Below are 19,466 nucleotides of genomic sequence, written 5' to 3'. Positions count from 1 at the left end.
TGAGACAGATAAACTGGTTATTGTTTACAAAGCATGGATAAGAGATGAGCCAATGGGGTCAGAAAAACAGACTATGTCAATATTTTCTAGTCCAAAATCCATCCGGCATTACAACAGAGCTACAGACACAGATTAACCATAACCTATCACATTTTGAGAACACAGTTTGAAGACAAAAAAAACAAGCTACAATGAATTTCTTAAGTTCATACAATTTGTACAAATCAGTCAAAGCTGCTTAAAGTCCAAAATCCACTCGCTGTCAGAGAGAGTCTATGGAGCCAGTCAGCTTTCCAGGCCATTAGGAGACTCCACTACATTCACACTGTGTCGGCTAAATGCAGCGTCTTGTTCTTGGTATGCCTGGAACTCTCGCAGACTATAGCAAACACAGGCTGGAAATAAACAGCCCAGCTCTTCCTCTCCAGTCCACCCCACCAGCTCCGGCTACTTCTTCTCCCCGTCAATCCTTTCCATTCAGCTAAAACAGAGGGAGGGAATTACAAGGCTAAATCCTGCTACTAAACCCTCACCGCCTTGTTCAAGCTGCACTCACCTCAGACCAACAGCACTCTTTTCACTTTTCCTCCTTCTTCACTCCTCTCTGCTGGACAGGATTGGACTGTAGTGAGACCTGAGCTACAGAACTGCTTTTTCTTCTCACTCTGTGCACTCTCTCAATCCTCTCTCCATAGAGGGGGGAAAAAAAAAAGTTCCACTATTGGTGTAAACTAAAGCACAGTACTGCTGCACTATTGGACAGCTGCCTCCTCCAATCCTGTGAGGCTCTGAGCCCAGAGCTTCCCTACCCAAATAAGAGTTCTGTTATTCAGTTTGAGGAGAGGTGAATTTATGACAATACCAGCCTGTTGACAAATGGCTCGGCTACTGTACATGTCAAATTTTTATATTCTGCAGAACCCACTTTAACCAAATACAGTGTTATTTACAAGTCAATTCCAACTTGACAAGTATGTTTAAGGCCAGTTTATCTGTAAATAAAACTCTTGTGATAGCTGACCTTTTATTCAGAAAAAAATAAAATAATTTTATCAATATTTTTCGTTATTGCTTATTCTATAAATAGGTCGGAATATACTGACTAATGCTAGTCACATTTTCTCTCCATCTTGAAACAGTGTTTTTTTGTCCTACAAACAGCTCAAAACACAAAAATATTCAACTTCATTCAAACTCAAGAATATCCGAAATAGCAGCCAAATTGAAAAGCTACTGTAAAACAAAAGAAGCAATTTCAAGATGTCAATTTGGGCTCTGGGAAATTGTGACAATTAAACTATGACTCAAGACATACATAGGCAGATTAATAATGAAAATAATCACAGGTTTCAGCCCTAAAATAATCTAATACAGCTGCAATTCTGCATGAGTAAATGAGTAATCGTTTAGGGTATACAAGGTCAGAAACCTGTGAGAAAAGGCCAATCATAATCTGTCAAAGTGATCTTAAAATTGCTTGTTTTGTCAAACCAACGGTTCAAAAACATGAAGATATTCAACTGAATTCAATTTACAATAAATAAAACTAAGAAAAGCAGCAAATTCACACATTTAAGAAGCTAGCACCAACAAATCTGTCTCCTTTTTCACAATTAGTTATTAAAATTCCTGTTGACTGACTAATATATTAGAACTGCTGTTTAACTTTGCACTATGTTTCACCAAATTAAAGCTGCAACGAGTAGTCATTACCATAAAGCAATCAATAATCAACGTATCATTTCAATGCCAAATATTTACTAGTTCCAACTTCTCAGTTGTGAGGGTTTGCGGTTTTTCTTTGTAAAATATGATAGTAAAGTGACGGTTGAGTGGACAAAACAAGCAATTTGAAGACATTACATTGGGCTCTGGAAACGTCTAATTAGTTGTTTTTTTTGTTGTTTTTTTACATTTTATTAAGGAAAAAAAGGATTAACCAAGAAAATCTGCAGAAATGAATTGTTAGTTTCAGACCTAAACCTAATACATTACTAAATGTGAGTTAATTTCAACTTTTAATGTCAGTTTGTGCATACATAAAGCTTTTACTTTATTTTTAGGAACCTTTTTGAGAAACTTTAAGTGCACTCTTCAAGACAAAGGCCGCACTGTGTTTTCTCCTGCACAGACCTAAAATAAGTACATCCTGGTTTTTTGGTCTGGTATAAATAATCTGTGAGGCAGCACAGTCATGGTCTTGTGCCGTCTGGTGTTGAGGACTCTCTCTCCACCCCCCTCTCCTTCCCTGGCCTTACACCCACGAGGAGTGACAGGCAGTCCTCTGGTACCACCGAGACCCTTAACAGCTGAGCGATGACCTCATCAACATTAGGACAACTGAAGGGGTCACGTTCCAGTAACAGGGGCGAGGGCCCGGGAGTCTGCTCCAGTTATCAGCAGCTGTTACATTGTCAATTTGACAGGGATTACACAACAGTTAAGACAGCCAGCAGTGACAGGCAATACACTGTCTTTATCTTTATTAAAGAACTATCAGGTTATTATTTGTTGCTGAATATAAAATGTGATATCTTTTAAACATTTCTCAGTCTTCTACAATTATCCCTGCCTAAAACTGTTTACACAGCCAGCGATGACACATTTTTTGTAGATGAGGTGCACATGAATAAGCACTGCTAGTATTTAAAGGGCCCTTCACCTAGATTAAACTTCCTTCTTTATTTGCGTTTTTTTAAGTACAGTAATATAATATACATTATTCTGAAAGGGCCAGTCTACATAATGAGTACTTTTACTTTTGGTACTTTAAGTATATTAATATTGATGCTCATGATATAGCATCAATATATCATGAGCATCAATGTAATGCTTTTGTACCTTTACTGAAGTAAGATTTTGAATGCAGGACTTTTACTTGTAAAGGAGTATTTGACACTGTAGTATTGCTACTTGTATTGCATAAAAGGTCTGAGTACTTTTTCCATTAATGTTTTTTTGGGCCATTTTATACCTAAAAGGAGGAAAAAAATTTTTTTTTAATCAAACATAAAATGAATTGAATAATAATCATTTATCAACCAACACCACCAAACATCTACTGGTTCCAGCTTCTCCAATATAAAAACTAGTTTTATATCAATTATCTTTGTGTTTTGGACTGTTGGTCGGACAAAACAAGCAGTGTGAAGATGTCATTTTTTTTTAATTTTAACATTTTGTGGACTAAACAAACGATAAATTAAATGGAAAACTAATCAATGGACCAATCGATAATAAAAAAAAAGGTTACATAGTTGCCACTTAGCCAACAGAGTTTTTTTAATTAGTGAACTAAACATTGTGTAAGTTAACAACTTAAAAATAGCATCCAGAGCTTGGCACACAGCTGAATCCCAACCCTGCTCTACTTTTCTCAACTGGGATATTAAAATATTTCAGCCTAACTATCCAACATTAGCTGTACATTTTTGCTGTATAAGCTCTGAAGTGATAGCAAAGAAAATGGGTCTATAAACTAACTCACCTACTAACTACTTCTTGCGCGTCTTTCACAGATGATTTCCAGGCCAGAGGCGCCAACAGAAAACGTGCTGACTAAACACAGTTGCTTTTTAAATTAAAGTCAAATATGTTGACGTCTGAAAGAAGCCGCAGTCTAATTATTCACACTTCACAGCCAAATTCACCAGTGGCACCAGCACGTGACTCGTTTATAGATAAGATATTTTGTGCACTTTTTGTATATTTTTGTGGCGTCATTCCTCTAAAATGCGGCACCGACTTAAACCTTTCTGCAACTCTTTTTCTGTAACTTTAAGCCCACAAGCTCTCGCTCTCCTGCGTTTGCTCTTAAAATAATGCGCTGAAAGCCAAGTTTGGGCCTTGATGTTCAATCTGTGAGGAAAAATATACAACCAGGGATTTGGCTTATTTGGCACTGGCTCTGTAAAAGTCTAAATTTAGAGCTGACAAAAGCTATTTAACATCCACAGTGCCCTCAGTGACTTTATAAATGAGACTACGGGTCTAAATGTGTCTGCCAGTTGTTTGGTATTAAAACATGCACAGAAATCACTGATGTATTATTTCTGTATCTCTTTTTCTATTAAGAAAACTAAACATAGATACGTAGACATTTCAGGCTTCTCAACGCTACAAAACATGCAGCTTGTATTGCACTTGATGGGCATTCTGTCTGTCAGTGAAAAAAGGTGATATTACATAATTATTTGGTTGAAGTTTAGTTCTAAGCTCAGATTTATTTTTGACATGTTTTGTACAGAGCTTCTTTATGTATGCTTGTGGGTTAAAAGATTTGCTGTTTTGGTAAATGCTGAAACTATTAATCCCTCAGTTCATTACCATAATATACAGTATCACAATATGTTCTGGAGGCTCATGGTGACCCAACACGGTACAGAGACATTTTTGTCGATTTATCCGTCTTCATTTTGACATGAAACTCATTACAACAGTAGTAAATATTGGAAAACTGCACCTCTGAGCAGTGTCAGATATTTCCTCACAATTGCACAGACTCATTATACAGAGACGTTATACAGTTGTACTGGTCTCATACACACAGCTTTGTAGTACTCACAGTCTGTGCATTACATTGAGTGAGAGCAAAGTATGATGCAAGTGCTGGGTGGAGAGGACTCTAGTGTGCGCGCGTGCACACACACACACACACACACACACACACACACACCCTGGTATTTCCTGGCTCTGCCTGCATGCTCTGTCTATACGCCTAATTACTCACAAGAAAAGTAAAGCCAACGTTTGATCAACACCTCATACTGCATCAGCTCAACACCAGGAACAGTGAGACACATCCGTTCATATATAAAAGCGGGGGGAAAAAAAGAAAGAAAAAGAAACAGGAAACAAAACAAAAGACATTAAAGCTGCACATTCCTGCCCTTTTCAAACTGAACACAGGACAGACTGAGCAGGGCAGAGCCGCTGACTGTGATCCATTAGCTTCTTCTAGAAAGTCACAGGGCTGTGCCAGACTCTGCTGCCAAATTCAACAACTTAACTCTGTACATGATGATGCAGACAAGAGGAAATGTTTGGTCCTTCTCTGCAAACATCGAGGCAGTTTGAAAAATCTCAGTCTTTTCTCATAGATGGTCAAGCAAAACAATCAGACACTGAGTGAGTGTGCAGACTGGTTTATTTCTAGTGAACAGGTCTGCAACATGGGAAGAATGAACCAAAAACACCATTAAGAAATAGGGAATACTATCCACGAGGTGAACCACAATACATCTTGCTATGTGAAGAATATTTTGAGGTTGTTCTGGTCATTTCAGACTGGTGTTGTTATGGTGACCAACAGTTGATGCCTGTATTGTTTTTTTTAAATGAACGGTGGTCCCTCAACCTCAAACTCGATTGTGATAAGTGTTAAAACAGAAAATCAAGAAAAAAAGAAAATGTAATAAGGCCAAACTGTTCATATCTAACATGCCTCATAAAACAGCAATAAACTAAATAGTTTAGGTAGTGCACAATGTGGACCCAATTTGCCTCATTACATTGCATTTCATGCGACTGCTGAATTGTATATGCATTCTGGCTGCAGACGACTGACAATAAACCGATCAGTGCACACTGAAGTTAGTCACACTTAAACAAACCAGTTCTACATCTATTCATCAAACACTATAAAGACACTAACGGTCCAGTGAATAAAACAAACCATTATCTGGTTTAGTTTACAAAGACACAGTGCTGTTCCCCTTTGGCCCACATTATAATAAGCTACCAACACTTACACAGACCCATACAATATTAAAGTGATGAGGCACAGTATCAGGGGGTATTTCAAGTGGCAGCTGGGTAACTGTCCCTTGCTGCAGAAACAAAACCACTTTAGTGGGTTTGAATGCGCTGCAGGGGGTCGACCCGTTGGCACGACTCTGAACGCCTCTCTGTGGGTTTTCTTGTCCACCACAGACTGGTGGCATTCATGTTAGGCCAAAGCTACGATGGTCTGCTCTGAGCCATGACTCAGCCTCTGCAGGGTTTTTATTTTAGACAACTTCACTGCATGAGGGAAGACGCTTTTGCTTTTTGTTGCAGGGTTTTATTTTGGGCTTTTTCTTCAATGTTGATTTAGCAGCAGAAAAAAAAATAATAATAAAAAAAAAAAAATCACATTCCAGATCGTCCTGATTTGTAATGGTCTTATAAAAATGTTGACATTATGAGCATAATGATCACTGATATTTTAAATCAGTTTTCCTCTGACTAGGACTTCCTACTTAAAGTAAAAACAGTTTTGAGGACCACATTCAACAAATGTTTCTGCAGAAAGGTATTTAAGACATCAGTCCTGCAGCTGAATGCAGTGAATATTTCTCAAGTTAAATTGAAATCAGCTGAGGTTTTAGTTGAAATATGTGCTTGATGTTTTGTTGCTCAATGCACTGAGGCGTACCACATCCCACATTTGGCAGTTATGTCATCTGAGAGAAGCCTTACTGCAAAATAAACTGTTACAAACTAAAGAAGGCAATAGTATTGTCTTGTGTGGACTGGAGGCTTAAACCACCTATAATTAGGCCTGTAACAATGCTGATATAGACATAGGAACATGCCGACTTATTGGGACTTTGTCTTATTCACCGTATCCCCCAGAGTTAGATAAGATACCTGATGAGATACCCTTTTCATCTTGATGAATCACCTGGGTTTGGCTGCTCTTGTTTATTTTATAAAATTAGTTTTCCTTTTCTTAACTGAAAACTGATCAGTGTATCTTGCATTTTGCATGCGGAGGACCAGTTATTATTTTTGTGCATGGTCGCGATATTATGCAGAGACAAAAGTACATTGACAAAAATAAATACAATCAATACCAAACCTAACTGATTATGATATGATTATTTATCTGCATGTACATGTGAGATTTCACTTTTCCAGTTCATTGCACTTTCATAAAGTCGACGTACCGCTATCTGTTATCTTTGCATGTTGAACAGATAATGAAACTCACTACCATTTCATGAGATTCTACCTGCACAGTAAATGTCTACATCTTCCAAACTCCACACCTCCAGTTTGTTTGCATTTCAATTAAATAAAATCTACTAAAGTCCAAAGCCCAAGCTCAGAAAACAGACTTGACAAAGACATTATTTACAGGCTGAGTAGTACACCTCATAAACTGAACTCTGTGTGTAAAATCGGTGAAGTGTCCCTTTAAATGAACTGCAAACAAAACAAAAACTTCACAACGGGCAATATTTCAGCTTCTAAAACCAACAACACAGAAGCAGAGATATCAATGATATTAGGCCGACTACCTGATCACCAACTCAGTTTAAAATGGACAGTTCTCCTAACCAACTACACTCAAGCATCTCGACATTAAAAAGGTTACGTTTCGCCAACTTTTTGAAATTCTTTCGGTGCAGCAGGTGACCACTATGTTAACTGCCAACACTGCAGAGAAGCTATTTATACAGTTTACAGGAGGTTAGCTGTGTTAGCGTAGCATGTCTCAGCGTTTTTCACATTCTGTAAAAATTTACAATAAAAACACTCTGTTGAGTGCTTAGCTTTTGAAGTGAATCCAATCCACACATTTTTCTTGACAAGATCTACATACTTAAAACAAAAAGGTATCATCTCAGAGTCGTATATACATGGAGGTGGCAGACTGACGCTGAAAGCATCTGTCCTGCATGCTGTGCATTCCTGGAAGGATTTTGGAAATAAGAAGCTTCACTCTGTCCTGTTAGTCTGGGCAGGAATGTCAGCCGTCTGCAGGTAGGTGTGTGTGTGTGTGTGTGTGTGTGTGTGTGTGTGTGTGTTCGGAGCTGACAGCGTTTATTTCACACTGAAGCGTGGAAGTCTTCTCTACATGTTGCGCCGTGTGAACCAACACAACCTCAGTGTGTTTCTGAATCATGAGAGGTGTAGAAATAACTTACAAAAGGAGCAAATAAGTTTGGATAAAATGTGATTTTAAGCTCATGTTTAACATTCCTGCAAGTATGGGAGATCTTTATGTGAAGAATATGTGAACAAATCCATCCAAAAGAAAAGATACTTTTAAAAAAGGTTATTGAATTCACTTCTACTCCATTAAATGTGACTATGATATTCATTAAAATGAATATGTCATACTGAAAGATACAACTAGGGTTGTTTATTGATTTACTGTGGACTGGTCTATCATATCATGTACTATTTTACCAAAATGTATCTACATTAATACAGAGAAAATTGTAAAAAAAAAAAAAAAAGAAAAAAAAAGAGAAAGGTTTTATTTGTTTATTTATAGTTTTACTTTTTGTTTAATGTGAATAATTGCAGGTAATACAGTCCAAAGCAATTAACGTTGATTTATTTTAAATGTGATATCCCATATTTGCAACATCAGATTTCATAGTATGGCATATTAATGCAAAAATCCCATATAAAGTAATCAAACTGAATTTTAATATATTGAGTAGTAACCATGTCACTAAGCATCAGTGGCTCATTCATTCTGATGCTACTGCTAATAATACACTTAGCAAGATGCTACTAAGCCAAACATATCATATACTCCATATACTCATCAGAACTTTCACTGATGTAAACTCATATTTGAATGCCTAAAAAAAAAAAGTTAGTGATAACGTCAGATACAATATTAAATCATCTTTTTCGAAATTCTTGATGCAAGGATGGATAGATTTCACTGCTGTGTGGTGTTAAGACAGAGACAGATGTGATGCCTGAAGTAAGCCCGAAACTGGACACCTAATCTCCATTTAGCCTCATTGTATCCTCATCCAGCTAAGTTTATTTGAGTAAAGCTGAGCACATGTTCATGAGGCAGCCAGGAATCATTTTACATGTATAGAATATACTATTAACCAACAGTGTGCTGGAGCAAACAGTACTGGTCCTACAATACAACTGTGATGATTCAGTCTGACAAACAAGATGCTCGTGCAAAACCAAACGTAGCAGAGAAAGAGCCTACTTTCACTTAAAGGACAAATCCGGCGCAAAATGAACCTAGTGGTTAATAATACATGTGCACCGAGTCGACCATTCTCTGGGATATGTTTTCATGCTAATCGAATGTGACCAGTTTTATCGCAAACCGCTAGTTAGCTTATAACGCTAGTCGTCAGGGAAAGGGTGAAGTAAAAAAAAAAAAAACGCTATTTCTATACCACTAACAAGGCTCAAAATAGCACCACACTTCCACGGTAGCATAATGAGGATCCCTACATGTAAACCAAAGCATTGAGAACTTTGTAAGTGTACAGACAGTTTAGTAAAAAGATAGTTTCGAAAGACAGTACCGTTCATATAGACAGGCGGGCGCCATCTTGGGAAAACCGTCACGACCAGTCGATGAACGCCGTGCTTGAGCTAGGTTACTGGTTGCACGTCGTTCGCCGTTCGACTGATAAAACCGGTCACATTTGATTACCATTAAAAAAACAAAATCGCAGAGAACGGTCAACTCGGTACACGTGTTATTAACCCCTAGGTTCATTTTGCGCCGGATTTGTCCTTTAAGATAAAATAGACGACACTACAGCATCACCAATACCCGCACAATCAAAATCCCAAAGATTAAACCTTGCATGGTGAAAATAATGTAACAAAAGGGTTGGTTTACCTGGGCCATTGCCATTCACGTGCATGGTTTGAGCCATGGCTGCAAGCTGTGTGCTCTCAGTCCCACAACAAGACCTACTGCGGTCATGCAACTGCCATGCATCAAGTCCAGATTACCATGCAACCTGCAAACTGAGACAAAAGACAAAAGGGAAACATTTCACTAGCAAATTAAGTTAGTTATAGGGAGTCACATACACACAGGTTAAGCAGCAGGTGTCTTTATATCAGAGAGCGCCGCAGATATCATCACAACATGAAATGATGTCCTATCAACTAACATAAAACACCAGAAAAAGTCTCAAACATGCCAAGTTTCACCAGTGGTGGAAGAGTTACTCCGATCCTTAACTTAAGTAAGTACCAATCCCAAAATGTAAAAATACTGATTACTGTACAATTAAAAGCATTTAAAAATCTATTTTAGTAAAAGTAAAAAGTATTATAAGTCAAATTTACTTTAAATATCAGAAGTCACCAATTTTGCTGTGACTGATTACATTGTTAATACTGATGCATTTCTGTGTACTGTAAGTAGCATTTTGTTGTAGCTGCTTGAGGTGGAGCTAGCGTTAACTACTTTATACAGTTAGCTATTAGTTAGCTACAGTTTAGCCCAGTGGTTCCCAACCTAGGGGCCGGGCCCCTCCAGGGTCACCAGATAAATCGGAGGGGTCGTGAGATGATTAATGAGGTAGGAAAGAAAAAAAAACAAAGTTGTGATACGCAAATCTGTGTTTATTATTGTACTTCTTTCATTTGTTGGATAATTTGACGTCTTTGAGCCTCAAACAGGTTTTTAAATGAAACCGTGCAAGATGTTTAGAGGGGAGATGCTGCTAACAGATCATAGAAATGTGACAAGGAGCAACAACTTGACAGATTTATTTTTCCTAAATTGTGGGAGCCCCTGGTTTAATCTTTAACATTGTGTTGTATTTTATAAGCATTTTTAAGTAACATTTTAATCTGAAAAGTAATTAGTAACCAAAGCTGTCAAACAAATGTAGTGGAGCAAAAAGTACAATCTTTTCCCACAGAAATGTAGTGGAGAGGTATCAAGTTGAATAAAATGAAAATACTTCAGTACAAGTACCTCAAAACTTCACTTAAGTACAGTACTGAGAGGTCTCCCTCTGACACGTATTGTATGTTCTGCTACATAAAACCCTTTTTTGTGAAAGCTGAAGCCCACTTTAAATGACCGACAGCGCTGACCTCTGCTTTTTCACAGGTGTGTTTGCATCTGACATTTATGAACATAGGGGTCCTGTGTGCACTGGCCTGGTCATCATCAATGGATACATTATGAGCAGGAACAAAAGAGCTATTCTCTTCTTATAAAGAAAAAAGGAGCCAACATGAGGGGAAAGAAAATGTCGACTTCATGGGCCACAGAGAGGCCTGGTTTGTTAAATGAGCATCTGGAGGAGTAAAGATGCAGACAAGGTTGGCTCAGATAGACCCAGGCCTCTTTTTATACTCTCTATGACCTCAGACCCTATTTACTAGCAATATCACTGACCTCGGTTTCTCTGGCCTGTTAATCACTGGCTCCAAAAGTAGGTTCCAGGCTCCCTAGTGGTCTTTAAGAGGGTCCTTAAGGGTCCTCAGCAAAATAAGAGAGAAATGTCACTATGAGTGATATTGTATTTACTAAATGTCATAGTAAATGTCAAATATAATGGAACATGTGTGTGCACTAATAATTTGGTGCTTTTTTATTGAGTAAATATTTAGTCTTTTTTCGGTTTACTGGAAGTTTAACAAAACACTGACAAGCTAATTTTATGAAACCTCAAGACTTCAGTGACCTTTTACATGGAAGTTGAATTCCTGTGTTAAGTAATGCAAACCTATCTTAGAGGTACAACTTAATAGCAGTCTTCTGATCCATTTGATCAGAGCTTAGGCCACATAATGAGTCTGAGGGAACCTCTGCAAGGTCACTCTGTCAGTAGTCACTTTGCAGGCGAGCTTTCACTCCTCTGCAGCACATATAAATCCTTGTTTACATCCAAATAAAGCAGCGCTGCAACAGCATTAGGCCCATGTGTCTAAATCCAAACTGTCCGTCATCCTGGGGACCGATTATAGATCTGATACAGAGCCGAAAGACCAACCGCTACAGACCACACTGGGTTGTTCCAACACTCAAATAGACCAAAATCTATTTAGTCCCTCCTACCCTGAGCTACTCTCCCTCCCATTTAAAATGAGCAACAACATGTGAAGTAACGGGTTTGCCTCTAGCAGCCTCTAAACTGCATTTTACACTGTGCCATTGGGTCATTCGGAAAATAATCTGTCACTTTAGGGTACAAAACAGGAAGAGGATGAGGTTCCTTTTGAGCAGAAGCACCAAAAGCCTTTGAAAGTTTGTTTACGAGGACAGGTGGAAGGAGTGAATGTAGATGGACCAAAATAAAAAGAGAAAGAAAGCCTCTGACTAGATAAGAATTTAGAAACAATAATGGTCATTAAAAATATTGCTTTTCTTCAGAAAAACACTGGAATTAATACAAACACGTATAAAAGAAACAAAGTGCATGTTCACCCTTAATACCAGTTTAACAAAGCAAATAAAAAAAATATTTCATGCTGGCTGTGTGTTGATGTGCATGTCTAGCTTTAAGACTTTTACAGACATTAACTCAAAGAATAATTGAGCCAAAATACAAGCTCTTCTTGTCAACTTCATGCAAAAACGATCAATCCAAAAACATTAGACTGACCAAACATCTCCCAAGCGTCTGTTTCCATGGGCTGCAAGAAAGCCAACCTGGAGGAAGGAGCAGGAAATCCTCAGATACAGTACACATATGAAGCAGATGAAATAGAAAACGCGTATCCTCACCAGCATCACTTATTCAGCAAGTCTGCAAGAAGCTGACAAAGGAAAGACGAGACGCTCTCAAAAGCCAAAATGTATGGATCAGGATTCAAAGTACAAAAGAATAAGGCTTCATCAAGCACGCACTAGCATAGCAGAAAATATTAGAGTAAAGCTGCTTCATCAAACTGATTGGTTGGTTAAAATTAAAAAGGTTGTATTTGGCAAAGAATATTTAGAAAATCTTGGTTGTCATATTGTATGTTTTGTATTAATGGCCACTGCTACTGGGAGTAAATATTATATTTTGTAAAAGCAGTTTAAAAATAAAAAGACGGTATTGTTTTGTAGAGTGATCTATAAAACCACATGAGTGATCAATGGACTGTATATAATGAAGTTCACTCGCTGTGTGTGCAAACAAAGCTTAAATAGCACACTTTAGGACGTTTGACCAATTTCCAACCAGCTTTGTATCATAACAAAGTTGGTACTGTAGTATGTGTAAATAAACTATGGGAAACTTTCCTCTACCTTGCCAGCGAGAAACAACCCTCTTCCCAGCAGGGAAATACTTATTTAACAATAAACCTTCCTGTCCTACAAAGATTTTAAAGGACTAGTCTGCACTTTTCCTCTTTATGTTCTGCTACAAGACATTCAGTTAATGATCAACACATCGAGGAATTCACATTTCTACTCATAATTCACAACTCCACGTGCTGGTAGTTCACCATTTCTCTGAATACCCTCAGGAACACATAAGCTTTCAGCTTGTTGCATAATAACTTAGTAAAACTGGGTGGAAACTTTTTCTTTTTAAGCCTTCAATGTCACATGCAGGAGGTTAAAATGGGCCTTGAGGCTTATCACATTATATTTATGGACCTTTTTAATCCAGCAGATGTTTGAAGAATTGATTCCAACTAAACATGTTTTTCAGAATTTGGGATCACGTCAAGTTAACATTTAAAAAAAAAAGAAGAAAAAATAAATAAATAAATAAATACTTTGGTAGGCTGGATCAGAAGGCAAAGCGTTTCTTCTATTTACAATAGAAATAGAAGGCTAGTCTAGGGTTAGTGCTATTGGAATTGGGTCAGGGAATATCAGCTAAACATTCTATGGACTGACATATCCCTGTTCAAACCTATTCAATCTCTGAGGCCCTGAAAAAAAAACAAAAAAAACAACTGGTTCCCAGAATATTTAGAGTCCAATTGCACCGTTGTGGTTCAAAAATGATCGAGGATCACTAACGCTTTTCTGGACTAAAAAAACAAATTCAAAATCTTAAGTTTCAACAGTATTCTTTCGTCATGCAACACTGTGGGGACATCGACTAAATGGAAGTTTGAATCATTTATTTACTCTTCTTTTGGGGCCAAAACTATTTCAAATATTTATACATCGATACAGTTTTTATTTCTGTTAAAAAAGCCATTATTGAAGGAAAGAAGAAAAACGTCAATATAACACGTGATTCCAAACAGGTTTGTGGTCACGTATTTACGTACCCCAAACACTGAGATCTGCTATTCTAACAATCATGCATCTTACCTGTAACTCTCATTCTAACTTCCTCCCACAGCTCGCAGGTAGCAAACACTGACTGAGTCCAGAAGACCCCCCCCCCCCACCACCAACAACGAGCCTCTACCCAGCAGCCCTCTGAGCGAGGGGGATAAGTTTCACAGCTAAGATTAGACAACTTCCTCAGATGACAGCCAAACGATCTGTGTCCTATAAGAGGAAAGAGGACTTTAGGCTGTTTTTATGTAGAACCGACCCCCACGCTGGGCCTCCAGGTAAAGCGCATGGCCAGCTAACACGGTCAACAACCTGTGGCCACTCTTCGGCCTGCGCCAACCTTCAACTCGTGGTAGAAAAAAATACACCTAATGAGGCAGACAATAAGAGTGTAAACATAAACCCTTTTCATGAGCAGTTACACATTAACCAACAAGCAGCGTTTCTCTTCAGCCCTCAGTGGCTGAAGGTGAAGACAGAGTAAACAGGAAGCCATAATCACCAATCTTAACCAAGCTGAGCCACGGACACCTTATCTGGAACCAACAGAGATGATCTTTCATAATAAAAAGACGTGTTAAACGATTCATGACTAAATAAAGAATCTCTAAAATGAAAGCGTCCATTAGTGAGGTCTTAAAACTGCTCATGTTGTCCAACCCACAGTCCCAAACATGAAGCTATTCCATTTAATTTACAATAATAGAAAAACATAGAAAAGTAGCAAATTCACACATTTCAAAAGCTGAAACGATTCTTAGACATAATATTTAGGCTCTCGGAACTTGTGATGGGAGTTTTTTGCTTCACGTTTTAGACTAAAATGATTCATTGATCCAAAATGATAAAATGGATTTTAAAATTAACAAATAAGAAAATAATCATAAGTTGCAATCTTACAATGATCCACATTGTTTTCTTTGTTCTTTATGAAGACATTATAAGTAGGCTTTAGGAAATTGTGATCAGTATTTCATCAGCATTTTTTATTTTACATTTTATAGACCAAATGATTAATCAAACAATCAGATTAATCGATCACCGAAATGATCGTAGTTACAGCTCTATACTGAAGGAATGTGTGTCTGATCATATATTTAGGAGGCAAATTAAGTAATTTAGCAAATCAAAAAAACCTGAATTTTATAATTAGTGAACACAAATTGTTAATCATGAGTACACAATACTAAATTGAGGGACTATTAAAAGGAAAGCTCATTTTTCTCATCAAAAAGATGCATTAGTGAAACAAGGGTCTGTAAATGCACCAAATGTAATTTTCCTCCTACCAAAGGCAATGTTATCTATGACTTTCCTACCTTGTACAGCAGTTAAGTGGCCATGGTGACACGCACAAGAAAACCCACGTTTAATTTTGACCCAGTCTTGTGTTCTGTATGACAGAGTTTGTACAGTTTACTAACCAAAGGTAAAAACATTCAAAAAGTTGAATAACTAAATCAGTCGACCTAAACTGGCTAACAAACTGTTGCCAGAAGTCAAAGCCTTATAGTTGTCCGAGCCAAGTGTGGCATCATGTCAATCAATTGCTTTGCTTATTTGCTAAAGTAGAAGTAGTGACGAAGGCATCATTCAGCTTAGAAAGTTGTTGGTTTCAATGCATTCAGAGGAGAAACCAAACTATCAATCGGTCCTTGAGACCTTTTACAGTAAATGTTTACAAATTGATCTTTCCATTTAATTTGAACCAAGATAAAAACACTTACCATAATCCACTTTTAACTGAACAGAACAAATTGATGTATAAAGTAGCCTGATCTGATCCAAGTTGGACTCACAAGTGTAAAAAAACCGGTACAACACAACGCTAGCCGACAAACAAGAACAACTCGTTTTGTTCCTCCTCAGCTGTTGCATAAATATGACAGGAGCTGCAGGTGCATGTCAACTGATTTACAGTGACTCAGGTCAGGTTCCTCTTCCACAGGGAGGTGTGTATGCGTCTGTGTTCAAAATTCAGCCGACTAAATGATTAACTGTGATACGAGAGACTCGACATGCAAGACTAAACAAAAACAGATGCAAACTAACAAACAATCAAACAGTCATACGTCATCGTTTTTGTTTACACGGTAATACATTTTGCAAATCACAGAGTCCAGTGAATTATAGGAGAGAAAATAGTCTCAAATTAATTAGGCCCATTTGTTCCCTTGAAGTTATACTTTGTACCCAAATTAATCCCATACATTACTGAATCAACTAGATCACACGCCAGTTACAAGGTTATGAAATAGATTGATTAGTCAACAGTTGGAAAAATGCCATTGAAGTAATTTTTCCAAGGAACATTACCTAATTCCAGCTTCAACATTGTTAAGATTTACTAACTTAAGTGTTTTGGGAGATAATAAATTGTATATATTTTGGTTAGTTAGTTTGGCAAAAAAGGCAACATGAAGACTTATATTAGACTATATTTACGCTTTATTAAATTGCGATGAGTATTTCATCAGGACATTTTATAGACCAAACAATTAAAAAATAAAGAAAACAATCGGATGAATTGATCATTAAAATGATCATTAGTTGCAGCTCTGTACTGAAGGAAAGTGTCTGTGTGATCTGAGAGATGAGGGGGGAAATTAAATATTTTAGCAAAAGAAAAAAAAAAAAAAAAAAAAAAAAACCCTCAACCCCCTACAGGTTGGAAGCAGAATTGTCCATTACATTACATTGTCCAGTTCATTCGAACTATAGATCCATTACCCGACCTGGCAAACTTGCATAATGTAATGTAATGGACAATTCCGCTTCCAACATGTAGGGGGACCAAAGCGGGAAAAGTTCTTTAGTGTTGCGTTAAACTAGCAAGTTGCGTTTTAAGCTCTTTTTTTTATGTTAAGTTCGTAGGCTCTCTGCTGGGCGGTGCTCACAGTGGAGAGATATGGGACACATGTTACTTTATCGATGAGGACTGGACGGTAAATCGGCCGTCCCACACAGAGTGTGCCAGGCAGACACACAGCTGACCTAAATCAGCACCCCTAGTTAAATCAAGTGTACGATGAGGTCCGTCACAACATTTTAAAGTGCACCGAGTCATCACGGTGTGGTCATAAAAAAGTGAAAATGGAGTGGAAAAGAAACAACTTTTCAGTTTCTGAAATAATGTAGCATTATGAAAATAATGTAGCAATGAGGACAAAATGCGATATTACCATCAAAAGTCATCTCAAACTTGAGCTTTAAACCACATGATGGCAAATAAGTATAAAGTTTGAAGCTGCACTGAAATCAAGGTGAGATCAAGGGCCCTATTTTAACGATCTAAGCGCACGACGTGAAGCGCCTGGCGCAGGTGCGTTTACGAATCCACTTTTGTTAGTTTAACGGCGGAAATAAAGGGTCCGTGTGCCAGGCGCATGGTTCAAAAGGGTTGTACTTAGTATCTTAATTAATCCTAGGTATGTTTTGGGCGCAACGTGCAATAAACCAATCAGAGTGTCATCTCCCATTCCCTTTAAAAGCTAGGCACATTTGTACCTTGGCGCATTGCTATTATGATGGCAGAAGAAACTGATCTGCTCGTGCGTGAAGTGAAAGCGCGCGAGCAGATCATATATGGCACGAGCACTATGTAACCGAAATTCCACGAGGTGAAGCAGGTGGTAAAATTACAGTATAATGCTGCGTTATTGACTTTAGACCAGGTTTTTGTTGGTCAATGGCGCAATCATTTCCCGCTGACTCAAGATAGCAATATGCCAAGAATGCACCTGAACACACCTCCCTGTAAGACCAGCATGCGCAGGTGCATTTGCTATTTAAATGACGTGGGCACTGGACGGGAAATTGACAACAACGTGTGAGCTGCTGGACACTCGAATTTCCCCGCGGGGATGAATAAAGTATCTTCTAACTGCGTCTGTCTTAAAACACTAGACACTTGCGTCGGGCTTTGCGCTGCGCCGGGTGCAAGATAGGGCCCCAAGAATTTAAGGTTGTCACTTGGTTTGAAAATGCTGCAAACTAAAAAAAACCTAAAGGAAAAGTGGGATTGTACAAGTTGCAAATAGTTTCTTAGAAACTATATTAGGATAGAAACGTAAAACAATCAGCATTGTTATTGTCAAATAGGCCAAAATGCCACACAGTGTGTCTAGACCCATTTGTTTGTCTTGCCAGGATGTGGTGTGACAGTTTTCATTTTCCACCATGAAAAAGCTTGGGTTAAGTAACTTCAGTGTCAACAGTAAACAGCCCGAAAAGTTAAGAGAGGGCTGTAAAGGTTGCAAACCCACTGCGCTGAATATTCAATAGGCTTGTTTTTCCCCTAATAAAAAGCTGAGGCTACAGAATTAATGGAGGGAAAACGCCTCCCGAGAAACTGGGATGTTTTTATTCAGAGCTTTAGAAAGGGGCTCAGTAGTATGAAAACACGAGCGGTGTGTGCAGCAGTGCATGTAGAGCATTTTATACTCCTGTGGATAATCGACATGACTGTGCACAGGTGTCTCTTTCAGGAACAACGCCGAAAGAACAGAAGACAACCAAAGTATAGATAAAATACTGCATGTTTATGTAGAAGACAAGCAAAGTAACTAGATAAAGTACAACATGTTTCTGTGCTGGTAGGAACAGACAAGTGCTAATGTGTACATGTGTGTCGGCATAATTGCACAACAAGCAGTGGCTACGGTAGTCCGCATCTGGCGCTCATTAGGAAATGCCTTTGAAGCTTTGCAGAAGAAGCTGCTGTGTCGACTACGGCCAGATGCCTCAGCACTGACTTTCACTGCCGTTTGGCAGCGTTGTAGCCGCGGTGTTGACCCCCAGCTTGTGCTGTCCGACAGTTGGTTTCCCTTTGATGTCCTGCATGAGCCTGCTGAGTTCAGCCAGCCTCAAAGCCTTTCAATTATCCCAGCAAGGAGGGAGGAACATACAGGAAGGAAAAAGTCCTTTCAGGAGCGTGGTAGAGGAGGAAAAGAAAACACTTCCAGCTACATCCAAGTGGCTAAAAAGTAAAGACTTCCCATCTTGAGGAAGGATGAGGAAGCTTCTTCTGAAGCAAAATGGAGCTTAGTATAAAACCTTCTACTCTGTGTGAATTTAACACAGTTGAAGGCAATTCGTGAAAAAGAGGATCATTTGACAACAAGACAATGTCTACCGCCATGCTAGCAGCTCTGTGATTCTGTACCAACATGCTGTTGTTTAGCAGGTAGCCTATGAGTTTTGACAATTTAGCATGCTAACATTTTCCGATTAGTGATTAGCACAATACAGTTCAGGCTTATGGGAAGGTACTTAGTTTTGCACGTATGTGTTTTTTTACCAAAGTATTGGACAAATTCAGATTTTGCCCTGATGATGTCGCTAGATGAAAAGTCAAACTACCATCAAATATATTACAATTCCACCTGAGAGGAACATGAATGTCCGCACAAAATGCCATGGTATTCCGTCCAATAGTTGTCAAAACATTTCACTCCAAACTACAAATATCAACATCAGCACTCAAGGAAAAGTCAGG

The 19,466-nt window shown here is 38.3% G+C and overlaps 1 protein-coding gene across 3 annotated transcripts in view; it reads right to left on the bottom strand.

Annotated features, from left to right (window-relative positions):
- The window catches only part of kank1a (KN motif and ankyrin repeat domains 1a), a 61,280-nt gene that overhangs the window by 19,559 nt on the left and 22,255 nt on the right, over nucleotides 1-19,466 (bottom strand). For 2 of the 3 annotated variants that reach the window (XM_078251392.1, XM_078251391.1), the window contains exon 2: nucleotides 9,608-9,738. In XM_078251392.1, coding sequence (XP_078107518.1) covers nucleotides 9,608-9,644 — 37 coding nt within the window. In that variant the 5' untranslated portion in view covers nucleotides 9,645-9,738. Of the gene's footprint in view, nucleotides 1-9,607; nucleotides 9,739-15,696; nucleotides 15,804-19,466 lie in introns of those variants that run through there. The other variant, XM_078251393.1, reaches the window with a different exon arrangement.

The sequence above is a fragment of the Sander vitreus genome, chromosome 5 (genome assembly GCF_031162955.1).
Source record: "Sander vitreus isolate 19-12246 chromosome 5, sanVit1, whole genome shotgun sequence".
Lineage (NCBI taxonomy): Eukaryota > Metazoa > Chordata > Actinopteri > Perciformes > Percidae > Sander > Sander vitreus.
This window is presented reverse-complemented; position numbering and strand designations above follow the sequence as displayed.